The 20,690-nt window shown below is 34.0% G+C and overlaps 1 protein-coding gene across 1 annotated transcript in view; it reads left to right on the top strand.

Moving 5' to 3' along the window:
- Positions 1 to 20,690, top strand: part of METTL25 (methyltransferase like 25) — an 88,635-nt gene that overhangs the window by 55,286 nt on the left and 12,659 nt on the right. Inside the window, exons 7-9 of the mRNA XM_054580169.1 lie at positions 2,539 to 2,568; positions 6,999 to 7,072; positions 16,422 to 16,515. Coding sequence (XP_054436144.1) covers positions 2,539 to 2,568; positions 6,999 to 7,072; positions 16,422 to 16,515 — 198 coding nt within the window. The remainder of the gene's footprint in view (positions 1 to 2,538; positions 2,569 to 6,998; positions 7,073 to 16,421; positions 16,516 to 20,690) is intronic.

Consider the following 20,690-nt stretch of genomic DNA (forward strand, 5'->3'; position numbering starts at 1 on the left):
TGACCCTTTGGTTTTCAGGCCGGTGCTCAATTCATTGAGCCACACCAGCCAGGACCAAATAATTTATTTTTATAATTCCTCTTAAAATATTTTTCTGTGAGTTTGTCTTGTTTTTTCATTATATCTGTAAATGATACTTGTTCAAGGTCTTGTTAGAATGCCAAATCATTCTTGAAAGGACTCGGTCCCCAGAATGCTGGCAGCCAGGTGTGCACCTTATGCCCTCTGCAAGACATTGATCTAGTATTTCAATATAGGGAGTCCGACTGTCCTAAGAAAAAAGTCCTAAAGATGTTGGCATCGAGGATTTCACAATGAGACGGGACCTTTATGGTGAAGCCCACAATTAATATTCCTCACTCCTAAGCACAAGGCTTCTAATCAGGTGTGTGATGCCCCCATTTTAGTTATCAGCAGAGAGCTACAAAGCGCTAGGTGTCTAAGGAAGTCCAACATGGAAGAATAAAGATCCAATAAACAAATAGAAAAAAAAAACCAACCTGGAGGTAATGAACACCTTCCAGAATAACTATTAATATCCCAAGGAGATAAAAGAATATACTGTATCCAAAGAAAAAGAATGCTGTAAACAAAAATTCAAAGAACCAAAAAAAAGGAGTTTTTGAAAAATACATTTCAAAATACAGAATTTGTAGACCATCCTGCATCCGATGGAATGCCCCATCCTTAGCTTCATTACAGTTCCAGCCCGCTTTGACTTCGTATTTTGATATTAGAGTGATCTTGGAAAGTGTAAGGAACATTTCTTTTGATGCGTCTTGTTTTATTGCCTTTTACTGTACAACCGATCTGTTCCATAAATATCCAAAGCTTAAGGGGGTTAAAAAAAAAAAGATACCTTTCCAGTGTTGCTTTCAGATAAATTGTTAAGGGTACTAACTAGAAATAACATTTTAATTAGATTAATGAAATCTTGTTAGCATACTTTAAGTCTAACAAAACTGCAAAATATTTTAGATTAGTATGCCCTGAATACTTGATATGTTTTCTTCATTATCTTCATTCATTGGCTAAGAAAAATACTAATGTTTATAAGAAGCTTTTTATCACCTATGTGATTATCTTTTATTATGTAATCAAGCTTATCATTTGTATTTCTAATATAACGTCATCAGCAACACATAACAAAAGTAGCCTTGTGTGTTTTATATTTCTATTGACATCCAATAACTTATTATTAAAAACTTTCTTGTTTCTTTATTCAGTTCAGCTTTCAGCCAGAGCTGTAGAAAAATTTTACCGAAATTAGCACAATGAGTAAATGAAAACTTGTTGTTTTCTTCAGTAATAAACCTGTTTTGGGCCTTTTCTCTTTAATACACAAATTATATGACTTCTCCTGTTTTTATAAAACTCTGGCACTAGATGTTCAGTGAACATAACCTTTAAGTCAGTAGGAAAATTACATGTTTTCTCTAATAGTTTCTGTGAAGCAAATTTTTATACAATGAACTCATCTTCCCATGGAATCTACATAGTATGAAGCATGAGAAGTAAATCAAAGAGCAAGTTTTATGTCCCTGCTCAACTGCTAACGAATGCGATACTTTACCTCATCAATGATCTTGTGCATCTGCAAAGATTGCACTTAAGAAGATATTTTATAAATTATCCTTCAGTTTTAAAAATATATGATTCATCTATATTTAAAAAAAGCATTACTTATCAAAACAGAGATCTGAAGCAAATATAAGTATTTTAAGTTTGAATAGAAAGTATATGCAGATCCATTATGTTTTTGGTACTTTTCTTTATATTTAAAATTAAAAAATAAAATGTCAGCTAAAATATTTTAATCTAAATTGATTGTAAAACTGTGTGAGTGTAGAACTGTATGTCTCTAAAAAATGAAAATTTCAGATGGCTCTATTCCATATTTAAATCTTCCATATATGTCATATATATTAGGTTAATAAAATACAAATGTAAAATTAGCTACATATAAAATTGTAAAAATGTGTATTACTTTCTTTTCTACCTGACACTGGATTATATATGAATTTGAGTTGAATTTGCAGACCATGAAGACCAAAAACATACATACTTTTCTTAAATAAACTTTTACTTATAACCTGTGTCTTTTCATGTAATAAAGGTTATATATTTATTAAAAATTGGAGTAAAGCAGGTTAAGAGTAGTATATAAATATGTCTGTATATATTCATAATAATAGCTTTGGATTTATCTGATTATTTTAGCTACCCTAAAAGTGAGCCAAGAATACATCATTTTAATTCTTTCTTGTTTTCTAAGGCCTTCTAAAATGCCAGGAGTGTATACAGTTGGGGGTGTGTTTGTGTATATGATACATACATTATAAATCAGCCCTAAATTATACGAGTATACCAGTTAACATTCCTTAATGATATTAACACTTTTAAATGTATAAACATACATGTTATCACTTAATTAATCTTTTTAAATGTCACTTTTACAAGCCCTTATACAGTGTGTTTATAAGTCTTATGTGATAAGACTAAATGTATCAGCAGTCTTTGTCTTTTCTTCTCCTAAAGGCACTGGAGCGGGTTGCAGTTGGCCAAGGGGTAAGTTAAGTGTGTATCTTATTAAGCTGGTGAGCATGATAATTTTCTCTCAAGTACTTCTCATATCTGACCTGCTGATGAACTTAAAACCTCTTGGATTTTAATAAATATCACCTCTTTGTGTCACCTCTTCAAAGTTAAATTTATACTTTTACTCTAAGTTTACTTTAAAATACAAGTAAACTTTCAGAAAGTAGAAGTTGAACTTTTAGGAAAATTTCCACATAGTACTCTTCCACTAAAGTCTCATTTCTTCATATTGTATTAAACAGTCTATCAATAGTTCTAAAGAATTCTGTTACTGTCAGCCTTTTAATGGGCTTGGTTTAAGCAAAATAACCATGGTATAGTATTCAATTTACTTTTAACTATAATCCAAAACACATATTTAATTGGTTGTTTTTGTTTCTTTATTGACTTGGTTAGTTATTAGTTGCAACAGCCAAATAGGTTTACACATAGAAACATAAGTTAAATGTGTCCCCAAAATATCCACCTTATGATTCATAAAACATGCTAAGAACTTTTAAAGTTAATTTTAAGAGTACTTTTTAGACTTTCCACAAGAATTTTCTTGTTGACTTAAATTTTAGAAACTTTTCTTTTGCTTCGCTTCAGGTGTCATTAATATGTCAATTTGAAATTTTTTAAATAATAATTTTAAAATAATAATAGCAACAAGTACCATTTACTAGGTGCTTACTCTGGACCAGGCACAGTACTAAGAGCTTTGTTTTTAAAACATCACTATCTATAAATTGATGAAAACTGATTTTTTAAATGCATATTGTTTGCGCTTGGGCATTAGTCTCAAACTACTCATTTTGTCCTCATCAGTAGCTCATTTAGTGACCTTGGACACATGTCATAATTTCTCTGTGGCTTAGCTTTTTTAACTGTAAAATAAGAATGATAACAATAATAGGCATAACAGTAATACTTTCCTCATAGAGTTGTGAGAATTAAATGAATGAAAAATGTAAAATGCTTAAAACAATGTCTAGCACATGGTAAATGCTCAATAAATGTCAACTGTTGTTGCTCTTATAGGTAATTAATAATTATGATTATGAAAATCATAGTTAAATCTAACACAGAGGTTCCCGAAGTACTGTTCAAAGTTTTCTTTATCAATTGAAGCAAAGTTTTCTTTATCAATTATGAGACAGATACTATTACTATACTGTGATACACAAGAGAAAACTGTTAAGTAACCAACACCGAGATTTGAATCTGAATCTGGAGCCAAAGCCTTTAACTCCTACACTGCATATTAGCTTAGTGGTTCCCTAGGAGCCTGGAAGAGGAAAGTGCCTTTCATAATAATGCCCCAATGCATTTGTGTGGTGCTTTCAATTTCCCAAGTGCTTGCTCATGTTTACTGTCAGTCTTTTGAGTTGGTTATTATACCAAACTTACATAACATGATACCCAGCAGAATTTTAATAATGCATTCCAGTTCCCTTAATTAATTGCAGAGTCCTGATTTCCATTTTAGTGCCCTTTCTACAAGACCTGTGAGGTGCATATCTAACATATATATGTGTGTGTATATATATCCTTGTGTGTGTGCGCGCGTGCGTGTGTATATACTTTAATGGTGTACCCTTTCTATTTTCCCCTCCCCCCATTTTAACATGCATTGAAGTGATAAGTTGATTTATCACTTGGGAAGGAAAGAAAGTAAACCCGGAGCCACAGCCGGTTTATTCCTGGAATAGCCAGGCTCAGGCTACTCAACTGTTGACTCCCTTCCCACTTACCACCATCTGTATTTACCAGGATAGATAGTCCTAGTTATTCCAGGAATGCACATTCGAAGACACTTCATTAGTCTTCTCTCTTCCTCTTAGGAAACAGCCATAAAGCTCTTATTTACTCATGGTAACTTGGGAACGATGATTTATTTTATCTGTTTGTAATTTCCTCTGTGTTACTTTATGTTCTCTTCTTAAAATGCACTTCTTGTTTTTTATTGTGGTTTTTCTGCAATTGGTTTTAATAATAAATACACATTTTAAAAATATTTATTATATTTATAAATATACATTTATTTCTAAATTATCTTGGTATAACTTTATATAATTTTCAAAAGCATGGGAAAAGAGAGCTTTAACTATTCTATGAAAGTCGTTTTTATCTTATATAAAAGTCAAATAAATTAAAGTTTCCATCTCTTATAGCTAATCAAATAAAAATTTTATAACTTTGTAAATCACTTATAATACTTATACCAATATTTCACTTCATGTAACAATATATTTCCCCAAATGCCTCGAATTTTAATAGAACAATATAAGAATAGGTGTTACTATATCAGAAGGATTTCAGCTTTTTTTGTGAGAGAGCTGGAAGGATCCAGAGGGAAGTGAGAGACAAATGATAAAGTAGAGCTTTTGGGTACTGCAGAAATGAATTACTCAAATGAAAAAATGTCGAGGGGAAATATACCCGGAGATGAGAAATTTTGAATGAAATGTTTTGGAGCATGAATGTTTGGAATATGAAATGTTTCAAGAAAGGAGAAGTTGAAAAGTCTTAACTTCTTTTAAGATTGTTGTCTTAAGTCAAGGAGTTGTATTTGGAAAAAGATTTTATATAAGAAGTGTGCCTTTTAAAGCTTATAAATTTTTAGTGTGGGCACTCAACTCTGTGTGTATGTGTGCTTTCATTGAGTTATTTTAGGAGTTGGGATGGGGACTTTGGTATTACTAACACCGTTTCCTACTAGAATCACCTTCCCCATTATTTCCACCATCTGGAAATGATACATGTGTTCATTTTAAGTGCTCTATCAGGATCCTACAAGACGGACATTCTTCAGTGACTTAAGAAGGTAGTACCATCAGGCAGAGACCTAAGAAATAATGGTTGACCCTCATTTCCCAATTTGGGGTGTTTTGAGTCTCAGCTCCTGGGGTCTATGTATAGGAACTTGATATTAGATGGGGAAGAGGGATAATAAAGTAGGGTGTTGTTGTTGTTGTTTTTCTTTGGCCTGAGCACACAGGCTAAATTTATTTTGTGCTAAACTCCACCTGAATCCAAACATTCTAGTCGAAAACAGATTAAAATAATAATTTTGGGCTTTGAAGGAAAATAAGAGTTACAAAAGGAAAACTCAGTGAATGTATACATTTCATTCTTTATCTTCTCTTTAAAACTTTACCAGCCATTGGACTATTTTTAGATTTTACCTCATTTGGTTTCTCGAAAGTATTTAATATTGTTGTCCTCCCTCCATTCCTGCTTCTTTTTCTTTTTCTTTTTTTTTTTTTTACAACAAAAACTTTGCATGGAAGGAGTCATTGTTTCTGATATTATTTTGAGTTTGATGTCTTGTACTCTCAACATTAAAAGGTCTTTGGGGATATACATGGAGCTTGAGAAATTTCATAGTTTCTCAGTTTAAAAGTACCTCTTCCATTGCTACAGTAAAGCACTCTTTCTCTATGCTCAGTAGATCTTTGAACAACATGGGTTTGAATTGTAAGGGTCCAATTATGTGTGGATTTTTAAAAAACAAATACTTGTACTCTTTTTTTTTTTTTTAGCCATGGCTGGGAGTACATGAATGTGGAAGAATAACTGTATGCATTGATTTATGCCATTTTATATAAAGGACTTGAGCATCCACAGATTTTGGTATCCAGAGTGGGCCTTGGAACCAATCACCCTCAGATTACTGAGGGATAACTTAAGTTTTGGGGGACTTAAAAGTTATGTGCAGATTTTCAGCTCTGTGGGGGCCATTGCCCCTAATCCTAGCATTGGTCAAGGGTCAGCTGTATATTACTGTTTTTACCTTCTGCTCTGTGAAACTGTCATGCTTCATGGGGGCCCTTGTCTTCATCTACTCCTTCTTTACTTTGGGGAAATCTTTGCACCTTCATAGACACCTCCCACTTTTTTTTTCCTCAGGAAACGAAGCTGTGCCAAGACTTCAATCTCTGATCCTGTGTCCATTCCAAGACTCTTCTCTTCAACTTCTCTTCTCTTCAACAGTAACCTGTGCTATGATCTGTTAGGCCTCAGACATATTTGTAGTGTTTCCTTGCTTAGGGTAGTACCTTCTCTTTCTAGGTGTGAATCCTAGATAATATTATCTCTATTTCACCACCATTAGGACAGACCCACATTCCCTTCTCTTTTGCACACATCTTACCCAACCGCTCTCTTACGCAGAGCTGACTTGGCTGGTTGTGAAAGTTTATATCTACATTTTTAACTGATAAGCACTTCATTTGGGATGTAAGCTCATTTTTCTTTGGTAACATTTTAACTTGGAATGGAAAAATTATAAAATTGTCTCAGGTTTCACAACAAAGTCACATTTCTAACATTCACTTCTGGTCCTAACTCTCTTGTATTGATTTGATTTCTGTTTTTTATTTCTTTCTTGTGCTTATATATGTCTACATTTTTTTCAGCTGCCTACTGAATCACTCTTCTATCGTGCCGTCCTTCAGGATATTATTAAAGATTGTTATGGCATCACAAAATGGTATGAGGATTTTATTTTAATAAGAATAACTGTGCTGTATTGTTTGCGAAGTGGCTTTTAGCCTTCAGGTGATGCAGTCACAAATCTTAGATTAATCATTATTAAGATGGAGGTTCTAATGATTCCTTTCTGCCATGAAAGGTTGTTGTAATAATAAAGTAATATATGTAAAATGTATTTGGAATTTTAGAAGTACTGAAATGTTATATATAAGTAATTCAGTGAATATAATATTACCATTTCAACAGGAGTTGTAGTTAAAATGTTTCACAATGAGTACTGCATAAACACTTACCTAGTTAGAATAGATATTGATCATAAACAACATTTTGGCCATTTGGGTCTCTTCTGGTGGAATAGTAGTCCTACATATGTTTTTGTTGTTGTTATTTCTGTTTTCTCCAAGTAATGCCTTGCTTATACAGAGAGAAAAGGGGTAGGAGAATTTTTCCATAATATTGGTTCAATAACTGTTGTACTCAAGAATATATTTGCAATACTAGCAAGTTTTATGAATGTCTTCTTTCTAATTACAATTTTAGGATTTTTATAGCCATCTGGTTGTAATAGGATTATTCTTCAAATTACAAAAATAGAAGCTACTTAAGTTTAGCTATTATTTCTCTAGATAAGAAAATAAATTTTTTACTGAAAGAATTTATGACACACAAATATCTTTTGCAATATTGTTGGTTTCTACTGTCGTTCTATGTAGATAATTCCAAATCTGTATCTCCATGTCTGTTCTCTTTTCCATATATTTACCAATTTTTAAAATGTCATTAAGTTAATTTCTTATGTTTTACTGAAAACTAGTTCTTTTTTTCAAGCTCACCCCAAGATGCAAGCCTTGTTGAAAAAAGTCACAAAAATTTGCAAATCATGTCCACTAAAATATTGATTACTTGCCTTCTTTTAAGACCTCAAATCTATTCATAAGTTTGTTTATTAATGACTACTTAAAATCATCTGTATTCTTTTCTAAACCTTTATTCTCACTTTAAAATCCAAATCTTGGGGAGAGGGAGGGTGGGTGGAGGTGGAAGAGGGTGTAAGGGGAATAAATGGTCATGGGAAAAAGTACAATAGAAAAATAAACTATTAAACAAAAAAAAAAAATTCAGATCTCTCCAACCTTCCACATTCCTGCCTTCCTTTACTACTCAAAAGATAGATAGTATTTGTTATAAGATGCTTTCATCCCAGAATTTCATTGACCTTTCATACACACTTGGCCCTGTTAATAATTGTTTTTTCCTACAAACTCTCTACCTCATTATTTTCCATTAAGCTGCATTCCTTTAAGTTTCTTTTCCTATTCTGAACACTTGTTTTCTTTAAAGGTTTTTCTTCTAAACTGTCCTGTACACTTGTAAACTAAGTGTACCTATGCATTTTCTAATGCTTTATGCTCAGCTCTCATATCGTATCTCTTTATATTTCCTCTTTCCTTGGCAATTACCCCCACAACAAATACCTTGAATCTTGTATTCAGCTCCACCTCTTCTGAGAAGTTCAGATCTACATTTCTCATTTTCATCTGAACATCTGCTCTTAAGTACCTCACAAATATACCAGATTCAGCCACATCCAAAAAACCAAAGTCAACTTTCAATTCTTTTCCTCTTGTTTCTCCTCTCTTAACTTTTGTCATTTCTGGGAACACCATGACCATTATCAGCCTTTGGAAATCTTAAAACCATATTTGATCTTATGCTTTCCTCATCATCAAACCACACATTCTAATAACTTGCTGAGACTTGCATGTTATTTTTTTTAACCTAATAGTGGTTTATTGTGTGACAGACAGCCTATTATGTTCTGGGTGTATAGGATATAGTGTCCACACAGCAGTGTTTCATATTGTAGGTAGGATGACTTGTGCAAAACTAAAGAAAATGATAGGCACCTACTTCCAATAACAGTAGGCTAGATTTGGCTCGTAATATTCTCATGGTTTCTCATTCACTTGGAAGTAAAGCTAGTATTTTTACTAGGATCTATAAAACCTTACATGGTGTGGCTCCTCATTATTTCCCTGGTTTCAGTTCTACTATTTTTCCCCTTCATTTACGTCTGTACTGATTTCCTCACTAGTCCTTAAAAATACCGGAAGCACTTCTACCTCGGGGCCTTTGCATGCGATGCTCCCTCTGCCTGGAATATCCCTCGCCAGATGTCCACAGGGCTAGCTCACTCTCTTTCTTCAGCTTTTTACGTGTAATTGTCATATGTATGGTAGCCACCACCCTCATCACTCCTCATTTCATATCTGCCCCCTCTCCTCTGCCGTCACCTTTTCATCGACTCTTTTTACTGATACTGCATATTTTACTTATTTGTTTCATTGATCATGCTCCAACTCAAATGATGTTTTGTTCTGTTCACTACAATGATAGGACCAATAATCTGGCTCCAGAGTACCTTAGAAACTCTTCCGAAAGAGGATAAATCAGATTTTGATTAATCTTTAACAATATTCTCCAGATGGTTATCCTGAAGAGCAGTAATGCTATAAAAATACTTTAAGAATTTCTTAATCAAGTAAATGCTTTATGTAATATCACCCTCTTTAAGATTCCCAGCACCCATTCATATTTTAAAGACCGGGAACAACTTGGTGAGAAATGGCAAAGTGTAACAGTTAACTGCATACATAGTAGCCCTGCTGCCTGGTTTTAAGTCCCATGCCTTACTGGTTAATAACACTATGATCTTGGGACATTACTTAACATCTTTTTGCCTAAGTTTTCCCATCTTTAAATTGGCGTTAACAATAGTATCTACCTCAAAGGGATGTTGTGAAAAACAAGTTAATATCTATATGGTACTTAAAACAATCCCTGGGATATAGTGAGTGAATTCTATTACTATTAAAAAGATCAATTTAACTTTGTTGAGGCAAACCAATATTTATCTATTCATAGTACCATTCTTTTCCCAAAACTCTGCACACACTTAATATTTGTAGCACTAAGTGTTTTATGGGGCATACTTTAAGAAATACAGAAATATATTGAAAATAATTCTTATAACTTCTTCTAAGATCTAATCTGTGATTTATGTGATGATCTTTTTGTCAACCTGAAATGAAATCACAATAACAAAATAAAGTTCTTGTGAATGTTTGCTTTAATATTACACATATTGTTGACAGTCAACTATAAAATACAATGGAAGGTACTTCTGAAACATGAATATTTTCTAAAATTCAGCATTTTCTGTTAGGAATAGTCTGGTCATTCTTTAAATCCACACTAGGAACAGGGTGGACCATCCTTCCCCTTTGGTGATTAGTCTTTGCTTTCCTTTTACTTTTGTATATCATATCTAGTTGACAACAAAATTTCCTCTACCAGTCAGTCTCTTTTTTTAGTTATTCTAAATTGAATTATTATTATGTAAATACTTATACATGTAGACAATATAAATGATAAGTTTTTATTTTAAATTCTGAAACATGAGGGGCACAACTTGAATGGAATGCTTCTCCTATTGCAATGGATAGGGATGGCCTTTAGTAAAGGAATTGTTTTGTCTCTGATGCTTTGGAGGGTCTTCTGAGCCCTACCTCTTAGCAATGCAAGATAGTAATATAGGTGAGAGGTGCGCCCTTCTTTTGTCAAGCTAAAGCAGGAGAGGAGCCGTTTGTGAAGGGGGATGTATAAAACAGAATCTAGACCACGGGCGCCTACCCACACAGATGAGTTTTAGGAGTGTGGATATAAGACAGTAGAGGGTCTGGAAATTGATTTCTTTAAAATCAGTTAATTGATAGGTGTATTGCATCAAGGAGAGTACTTTGAAGTTCACTGAAGTTTGAACACGTAAGAATAAATACACAATTTTTTATAAAAAAATTCTGGGGTATATTTCAGGTCCCCACCATATAGTAGATAGTTTTATGTTATGAGAGTGGGGTGGGAGGTTGTTTTGAAGCACTTCGTTTGTTTGCTTGCTTTTTTCAGACAGAGAAACTTGCGCATTTTCCTATGACAGGAGTGAAGACTCAGTCAGTAAAGAGAAGTTGAAAATACTTAAGGAGGAAGAAAAAGATGGCATCCAGATTCCTGGTCTTTGTCATTTTCTGACAGAAAACAATTATATTGACTCTGTTGATTAGCTCATTAATGGATATGGCATGACTTCTATTTATCTTCATATACTTCAGCAAAGATTAAGACCACAGTGAATCTGTAGTGTTGTAAAACACAGGGTCCGGCACAAATAAAACCCCTTTTAAATTATATAAAAATATTTTATTACAAAATCATAAGCATGTAATTCTATAACATAACACTATCACACTCAAGCATACCATGTGATATTTTAGGTGAAATGTTCCAATTGTTGACCATCTCGTGTGAGACATTCACATACCCTGCCAACCACACTCAGTGGCATTGCTTTTGCCGGACTGGGTAAAATGATCGAAGTCTGACTTTAAATCTGTAATGTTATATAATAAGAGAAACGGGATTGGCACTTACTACAAATGAAAATAGGATTGCCCCATGTTCCATTTGTGAATCATCCTATACTACCCTTTTACTCTCCATATTTTAAGTTTTGGCTTGCTTTTTTTAATTGTTTCTTAATAGAATTGCAGTATTCTTAAAACTGTATAGACCCTTCCTTTCTTGCACCTCCGAAAGAGCAGATTGCATTCTGCATCATAAATTGTCTTTGCAGATACTATTTTTAAGGTTGCCCTGGCTGGTGTGGCTCAGTGGATGGAGCACTGGCTTGTAAGCTGAAAGGTCACTGGTTCAATTCCTGGTCAGGGCAAATGCCTGGGTTGCGGGCCAGGTCCCCAGATGGGGTCGTGTGTGCAGGAGGCAACCAAGTGATGTATCTCTCGCACATTGATATTTCTGCCCCTCTCTTTCTCCATCCCTTCTCCTCTCTCTGAAAATAATTAAATAAAATCTCTTTTTAAAAAAAGGTTGATTTGAAGACACTCCAACTTTAGTGATTGGTGCCATGTCCTGCAAAAGTAACCTTTTTCCTCCAAAAGGTCTAAAAGTCTGATTCAGTGTATTTAATCACATATTGCTTTGGTAATATATAAATTGGCATTCTACTTTCTGTAAAATGTATATATTTTTAAGCCAAAATGGTACTTCCCTCTTCTTCCATACTCATGATATTAATAAAGCCAGTTTTATTTTTTTCAGACTTTCTTAGCGGTAGCACTCTATTTTCAAATACAATCCTACAAAGAAATAAGTCCAACATATTTTTGAAAATCAGTTTTTTCTTATATAATTATACTTTCATGTTTTATGGAAAATTGTAAACTATAAAATAACTTTTTGGAGTTTTTAAAGAGTACAGTTTTAAAACAATTGTTGAAAAATACGTATAAAAACAAACTTCATTTTATGTGTTGGACTAATTTTAGTATGTTAATATTTATTCATTTAATTTCTTAATTTTGCTGTTCACAATACTGTTGAAAACAGACATCGTGAAATGCAGTTCCTCCTCTAGTGAAAGCACGCCCTTCTCTGTGCTGCCCTCTGCTGGCCATCATTACTTAGCCCATTGAGTGTAACATTTGTTCACCTCTCTTCCTTTATAAACTGAACGATTTCCAATGACCTGTGGATGATTTGGAAAGAAGACACATACTTCTGATTGGCTCTCACTTGCTGATAAGTTTAAGCAATAAGTTTAGCAATAAATGATTGGAAAAGAAAAAAATAGCCTCCCACCACATATCCACCTCTCACATAGTTTTTTAATTATTAGAATTATTTAGCATGACATAGCTGTATTAAAGCACTACATTCCTTGTCCTTGAGTATAGAAAGAGGGCCTATATAGCTTTTCTGTAAGAATATATATGCATACCCCCTCTTGTAGGATATCTTGGAATCTCCCTAACTCTCTTTGCCTATAATATACAGATTGCTTTCTTCATCTGCAATTTAACAATACTGAGTATGAATCCTCTTCAGGTATTATGCTGGAGGTAATATTGAATAGTAGTTAATATCCCAGATTCTGAAGCCAGACTTCCTTGATTCCATCCTTGGCTTTTTAACCTTTCTTTGTGTTTCACCATCTTTAAAATGGATAATAATTATGACCTACCACAAGGCATTGTAAAGGTTAAATGACTAAATGCAGCAGAGGACTTAGAGAGACCCTGACACATAGTATATATGAAATAAATATTAGCTATTATTTGTTTTATTTACATTTCACTTTTTCTTATATATTTGTTCAATGGTTCTCTATATATTTTAAATTATCTTAGTTTATTTGTATAGTTCAGCTTGCATATACGTTTGTCTACTTAATTAAGAAATAGATATACTGATGGTATTAATACCTTTTCCTGTTATAGTTTAAATAGATGTTTTTGTTTCTGTAAAACATCTTAAAACCCTTTTTAAGATGATGAGCAGGATGTTAATATTAAATGACATCTTTTTCTTGCCACATAGTTAATCAATTTAAAATTCTGTGATATATAAGATATATATAGCTATTACATGATGTTATACATTTAAAAACACATATATCTATGATCTGAGAATTATATAACAACTTTATATAATTTCCGCTTCCTGGAACCTATACCTATCTAAATGGCTATTATTTCAAAGCAGTTTTGAGCAGGTAAGTAGTAAATAAAAATTTTCCCTCTAAGAAAATAGCATGGCAATACAGACAGGAATGAATGGGACAGACTTCAGTCTTAATTAGGAAGTAACTGTAATGATCAAGACATGAGGTCATAGTAAGTGGAATTAAGGTGACTGTCTAGAATTGGAGCTGAAGTTATATATTTAAGGTATATTTCAATGGAAGATTTGATAGACTTTCACATTTAATTAATCATGGTGATTAATATTTAAACTGCCAAGTATAGATGAGCTTTTATTCATTGTTTTTGATATTTGGAGGTGGTGAATTTTTTATTCCCTTGATTTTTACATTATACCTAAATTGCAACCAAAATTGTGAGATGTGATAATCTAACATTGCATTATTTAAATTTAAAACCATCTCATGATATTTTATTTAAACTATAATGAAAATCTGCAGGGTATAAATGAGATCAAGGCAGACCCAGCTCGGCGTTAATGATGCTTGATCAATGGCTGGACTGAAGAAGATTTCTTTGCATTACTGTTGAATTATCACCAGTATTAGCAGATATTGCAATGAAATATGCACTATTGTTTCCGGCCAAGATGGAGGCTTAGGAAGTAACGCTTTGCTTCCTTGCACAACCAAGAGAAGGATAACAACCAATTTAAAAACAATAAACAACCAGAACTGCCAGAAAATAAAACTGCATGGAACTTCAACAACCAAGGAGTTAAAGGAACATTCATCCAGACAGGTAGGAGGGGTGGAGATGGGCAGCCAGGCGGAAGGTGATGGACCACTCTGATGAGGCACGGAGCTGGCTGTCTGGGGAACTAAAGACTCAAAACCTCTGGCTGTAAAATTCTGTGGGAGTTGCGAAGACAGAAGAAACTCCGAGCCTCACAGGAGAATTCTTTGAAGAGACCCACAGGGTCCTAGAACGTACACAAACCCACCCACCCGGGAATCAGCACCTGAAAGGACACAATCCATTTGTGGGAAGTGAAGGAAGTGACGGAAAGGGAGACTAGAGCAGAGTGAGCCAATGGCATTGTTCCCTCTCTGACCCCTCCCCTACATACAGCACCACAATGCAGCAAAGAGGGTTGCCGTGCCCTGATGAATACCCAAGGCTCTGCCCCTTACAACATAACAGATGCACTGAGACAAAGAAATATGGCCCAAATGGAAGAACAGATCAAAACTCCAGAAGAAGACAGACAACAAAAGGAGATAGACAACCTATCAGATGCAGAGTACAAAACACTGGTAGGATGCTCACAGAAATGATTGAGGTCAGTTGCAAAGTGAAGGAAGAAATGAAGGCTATTCAAAGTAAAAGTATACAGGGATCCAACAGTGAAGGGAAGGAAACCAGGACTCAGATCAATGATTTGGAACAAAAGAAAGAAAGAAACATCCAACCAAAACAGAATGAAGAAACAAGAATTCAAAAAAAAGTGAGGAGAGGCTTAGGAACCTCTAGAGCAACTTCAAACGTTCCAACATCCAAATCATAGTGGTGCCAGAAGGAAAGAGGAAGAGCAAGAAGCTGAAAACTTATTTGAAAAAATAATAAAGTAGAACTTCCCCACTCTGGCCAAGGAAAGAGACTTCCAGGAAGTTCAGGAAGCTCAGAGAGCCTCAAAGAATTTGGACCCAAGGAAGCACACACCAAGACACATCATAATGTTATTACCCAGGATTAGAGATAAGGAGAGAATCTTAAAAGCAGCAAGAGGAAAGGAGACAGTTACTTATAAAGGAGTTCCTATAAGACTGTCAGCTGATTTCTCAAAAGAAACCTTACAGGCAAGCAGCAGCTGGAAAGAAGTACTTAAAGTTATGAAAGCCAAGGACCTGCATCCAAGATTCCTCTATCCAGCAAAGCTGTCATTTAGAATGGAAGGGCAGATAAAGTGCTTCCCAGATAAGGTAAAGTTGAAGGAGTTCACCATTACTAAGCCCTTATTATATGAAATATTAAAGGGATTTATCTAAGATACAGAAGACCAAAAACTATGAACAGTAAAATGACAACAAACTCACAACTATCAACAACTGAACCTAAAAATCAAAAACAAAACCTAAGCAAATAACTAGAAGAGGAACAGAATCACTGAAATGGAGATCACATGGAGGGTTATTAGCAGGGTGGGGAAGGGGGGAGAATGGGGAAAAAGGTACAGGAAATAAGAAGCAAAATTGGTAGTTACAAAATAAACAGGAAGGTTAAGAATAGTTTAGGAAATAGAGAAGCCTAAGAACTTGTATGTACGACCCGTGGACATGAACTAAGGAGGCGGGGGGGACAATGCTGGCGGGTGGGGGGATTACAGGGCAGAGGGGGGATAAAGGAGAGAAAAAAATTTGGACAACTATAATAGCATAATTAATAAAATATATTTAAAAAGAAAAAAGAAATGTGGTCTGTTATGTTGAACCCTTAAAACTAAAATGTGTTTTGTAGCACAATGGAAACTTTTGAAAGACCTATTGTTTCCTTTAAAATTGATGCTTTTTAATACTATATATTTACATCTTTCTCATAGTTCTGTCTTCATAACATTGTTTTTCATTGTTGCATGTTGAAGGGATTCTCAGAAGTGTATTTCAAATACTTTATAACATGTAAGTTCAAAATATTCACAAAAATATTACTACATTTTTGTCACAACTGGATATTGCACCATAAACACAGAAGATATTTAAAAATATTTTGTGATTTAATTTTGTTTTACAGTGATCAGCATGTTGGTAAAATTTATTCCAAATCCTCATCCTTTCTGGATTATGTCAGAAAGTCTCTAAAGAAGCTTGGATTAGATGAGTCCAAGGTCAGTATGTGATTACCCATTCTTTTCATAAAAACAAGATAGTTTCTATGGGGTAATGAATTGAGATAATAAAAAATTATTTGCCTTCTACTTTCCTCTTTTTTGTGAAAACATTGTAAATTATATTGATACCAAACTCCCATTACCTTTATTTCAGTTGACCTTACCTGCCAGTGTGGATAGTCTGCAATTTTACACCGTCAGAGATTTCCTTTTTAGGTTTTTGCAGGGGGGGGAAAAAGGCCAATTCTCATATCAAAATACAGTTAAAAAACAAAATAACAGGACAAATGGGAATTATAAGTAAAGCAAGAGACAGTGGTTTTAATTTTGAACTGCTTCTATTTAAAGGTTATATTAAAATTAAAAATCTTAAATTCAAAAAGCCTTTGAATGGGACAGCCCTTGAAAGTGGTAACATCATTAGTCTAAGCTACTAATTGAAAACATTGTCGGAGACACAGAAGTAGGCCAGTTGGCTAGTAGTAATAAGTATTCTAACACTGAGAAAAGTAAATTCTCAATAGGATTTAAATGAGTTATTATCTAAAATATTAACTTTAGCTTGGATCATCCTGGTATTTTGATTGATTATATATTGAAATAAAGAATAAAATATAATTAAAGGAATGAACTGTATTTCGTGAAAGAGAAAACTTACCCAGATATGGTTATGACAAACCTAAAAGGTATTACGGTATTAGTTGTTAAACCAATTATCCATTTACTCCCCAGTTGCTTTATTGCTTAAAGCAAATAGATTGGTACTAATCAGTTCCCCGCCCCCATAAAATGACTATTTAGAAAAGCATTTCTAATTTACAGGATTTAAGGAAGATTAAATGAGATAATATAGGTAGAGGGCTGAGTGAACAATATTTATACATAGTAAATAGCAACTAAAGAGCACTAGTTTTTATTCTGATCTTTGTATACTTACAACTTGTAGTAGTACCTTGATATGACTCCTATATTTTATTTAGTCACCAAAATGAAGATTCTTTTATCTTGAATAAATTAGCAAGAATAGACACTTTTATTGTGGTTATTTTATTTCTAGGTTTTGTAAAAAATATTTTTAATCAGACTGGTCTTCCTTCCACTTAGTCTAAATTAGTGCTTATCTTTATTGCATGTCTCAGTTTCGTGTCTTGCATTTACTATCAAGAACACAAACCTATACATTATTTTCACAAATAAAGAGTTAAGTTTTTACTTAAACTAAAAATGTATTATTTTTTGCCAAAAACCAAATGGTAAAAATCCAGAAAAAATGTTACTTACCCTTTCTCATGGCTTTCTGTGCCCAGATTTGTCTTTAATAATAATCATAGTAAGTGTTCCGTAATATGCTTATTTTGTTCCTGATAAGAATATTAATAATAGTTAATATTTACTAAGTACTTACTATGTGATAGTTCCTATGCTCAGGACATTACGTTATCTTATTTATTCTTCACCAAACCCTTATGATCGATACTATTATGTCGTCCAGTGTAATGATGCAGAAAGAGAGGCTCAGAAATGGCCAAGTCATTTTCCCAGGGTCACAGACTAGCAAGTGAGAGAGTGGAACTTGAACACAGATTCAACTCACATCAAACCTCAGCTCTTCACCACCACTATATGGAGAGTGAAATTAGAAACAAAAGAAAAAAGGGCTAATGAAGATACATGTCACCATGTAAAATCAGTCTTAAATGATTACCTTTATTAGTTAATAAAGGCAGTAACAGTGCCCCTCTGCTTTTCTCATAATACTGTTGATGCTCATTAAAAACAAATTTGTTGAATAAAATTGGTTAGAAAAAGAAAAAGGAAAGGAAAAGGAAGGTACAGAACAACAGGAGGCATTTAAAAGAATGTGCTGGTGAGAGGAAGTAAATAGAGGAGTATATGTAATTTGGGTGTTTTTTGTGTTTTGGGTTTGTTTGTTTTTTTTGACTGTTTGTTTTAATGTTAAGCAAGAGGAATTAAGAAAGTTGTGTTTATCAGGCCAAAGTGGTTGGAAGTAGGATAAGTTATTAAAACCAAACTTATATGTCCAATCCAATGCAAAAATCCTATTATTTTTCTCCCACATCATGAAATATCAGTGCTAAAATAAAAGTTTTGACCACAAGCATAATAAAAAGGCATTTTTGTATAGTTTTATTTATTCATTTTTGTTTTACTAATTGATTTTTTAGAGACAGAGAGACATTGATTTTTTCCACTTACTTATGCATTGTTTGGGGAAAGCCCTAAAAATCTAAATTCAGGATCAGTTCAGAAGAACTGACATGTTGCCGTATTCAAATTCATAAGAGCTTTAATAGAAACTTATATGCACCAGCAAAGCAGCTGTTCCCAATGGTAGCCAGCTGGGACAAAAATCCACACCTCTCCCAGGAGAGGGTCTCTATATTATTGGGGGCCAATAGTAAAACCATGTAGTGGGTAGTCACGTAGACCACCAGAGGAACGATGCATTCCTAAGTTAATAGATAACATCAGGCTGTTACCATACTCTATACACTCATTAACCACCTCCCTGGGAGCATGATATTTTTCTTTGGGTGGCATTCTGGTTTTCTGGTTAGTCAGCGAAACCTGAGGCTAGAGAGAGTTAAAAGTCCAACATTTCCCAGATACCTCTGCTACTGGAACCACATTGCATCTCAATGAGTTGCCCTATAGTATTCATTTGTTGTTTATTGTTTGTGCCCTGACCAGGGATCCAAACCGCATCCCTGGCATATTGTGACAATGCTCTAGCCAACTGAGCTACCAGGCCAGGGCTAGTTTTACTTTTAAAATGAATTAATTTTCACCTCAGATTCTAACTACTAAAAATCTAAATCATTTAACTTTAAAATATTAAATATCCCAAAATATTTAGAGAATCTTTGACTAAATTTATCATCATTTGTTAACAAATGATGTATAATTGAAAGTGTGGTGACTCATTGATAATATTCCTGATCTTTCAAAGCACATCTCTTCATGTTTAAAACTATGTAAGTAAATGAAATTCCTAAAAAATCTCTTAACATGCTCTGGATAAATTTTTAGTTGAAGAAATCATGTTAAACACGTGGAAGTAAAAAGAGACCATTCACAGACAAATCATCTTTCCAGAGGACACCAGAGCTGCATGTGCTAGATACATAAGTGGCTCGTGCACAGCTCAGAGAATTGACCTCTGTAGTCAGTTGTGAAAGACAGCATTGGACATTTTCTCTTAGAGCAGGATTTCTGGATCTCAGGAGTACTGACATTGGATAATCCTTTGCTGTGGGGCTCCCTGGTGCATTGTAGGATGTTCAGCAGCATCCCTGGCCTCTACCCACCAGATGTCAGCCGTAGTAACCTAGTGATAACAATCCAAAAAATTTAATTTAAAAAAGTCGCCAGGCATTTCCGAAACTTCCCTGAGGGTAAAAAATCACCCTAGTTGAGATCCCTTGTGTTTCAGTTTTGGTCACCTGGGTAATTCAATTTGCAGTCATCTGAACGTTCCCCTTATAAACTCCATGTTTAAAAAAGAAAATGCCATCGTATGCCAAGAAGCTTAGAGACAGGAAGGGGGAAAGAATGAGCAGTTCTGTTCTTACATTTTTTTAAGACTTTTTATTCAAAGTGATACTATCTTCGATCTTTGTGTTTAGCTCTAACCACCTACGGGTGATATTGTTTCAGTTCTGCATAAAATATAGGTCTGTTTAAGAAGACAGTTTATATTTTACAGTAAAATTAGGCACAACTGTATACTACTGAAAACAATAAATTGAGACAGAACATCAGCTACCTTATAGCAGCAAGTATACTGTTTATTAGATGGATTTCTTAGAATGAACTGTTACAGTACGATTCTTGTAAAGTTCAATTACAACTTTGTAAAACATTTTCATGGAACTTTAAAAAATGTCTAAAATAACAAAATCCTAGTTTTTATCTTTACCTATACCTTAAAAAATTTAGGTATTCTCAAAATTTATCTTCTGTCCCAAACTTTGTCTCACCAAATTTCAGAAGACCTCCAAAATCATTTTTAAGGTTTCATGTTTTTATCTTCTTTTGTATTACTTTTCTGTCTTTCTGTCTCCTTATCCGTGCATGTACTGCACACACATTTGTAGGATTGTAACTGTGTCAGACCTGGTATTGTTTGCTAGACAAAGCATGAGCTGTAG

The sequence above is a fragment of the Pteronotus mesoamericanus genome, unplaced genomic scaffold, assembly GCF_021234165.1.
Source record: "Pteronotus mesoamericanus isolate MK-2021 breed Mesoamerican mustached bat unplaced genomic scaffold, CSHL_Meso_final contig_56, whole genome shotgun sequence".
Lineage (NCBI taxonomy): Eukaryota > Metazoa > Chordata > Mammalia > Chiroptera > Mormoopidae > Pteronotus > Pteronotus mesoamericanus.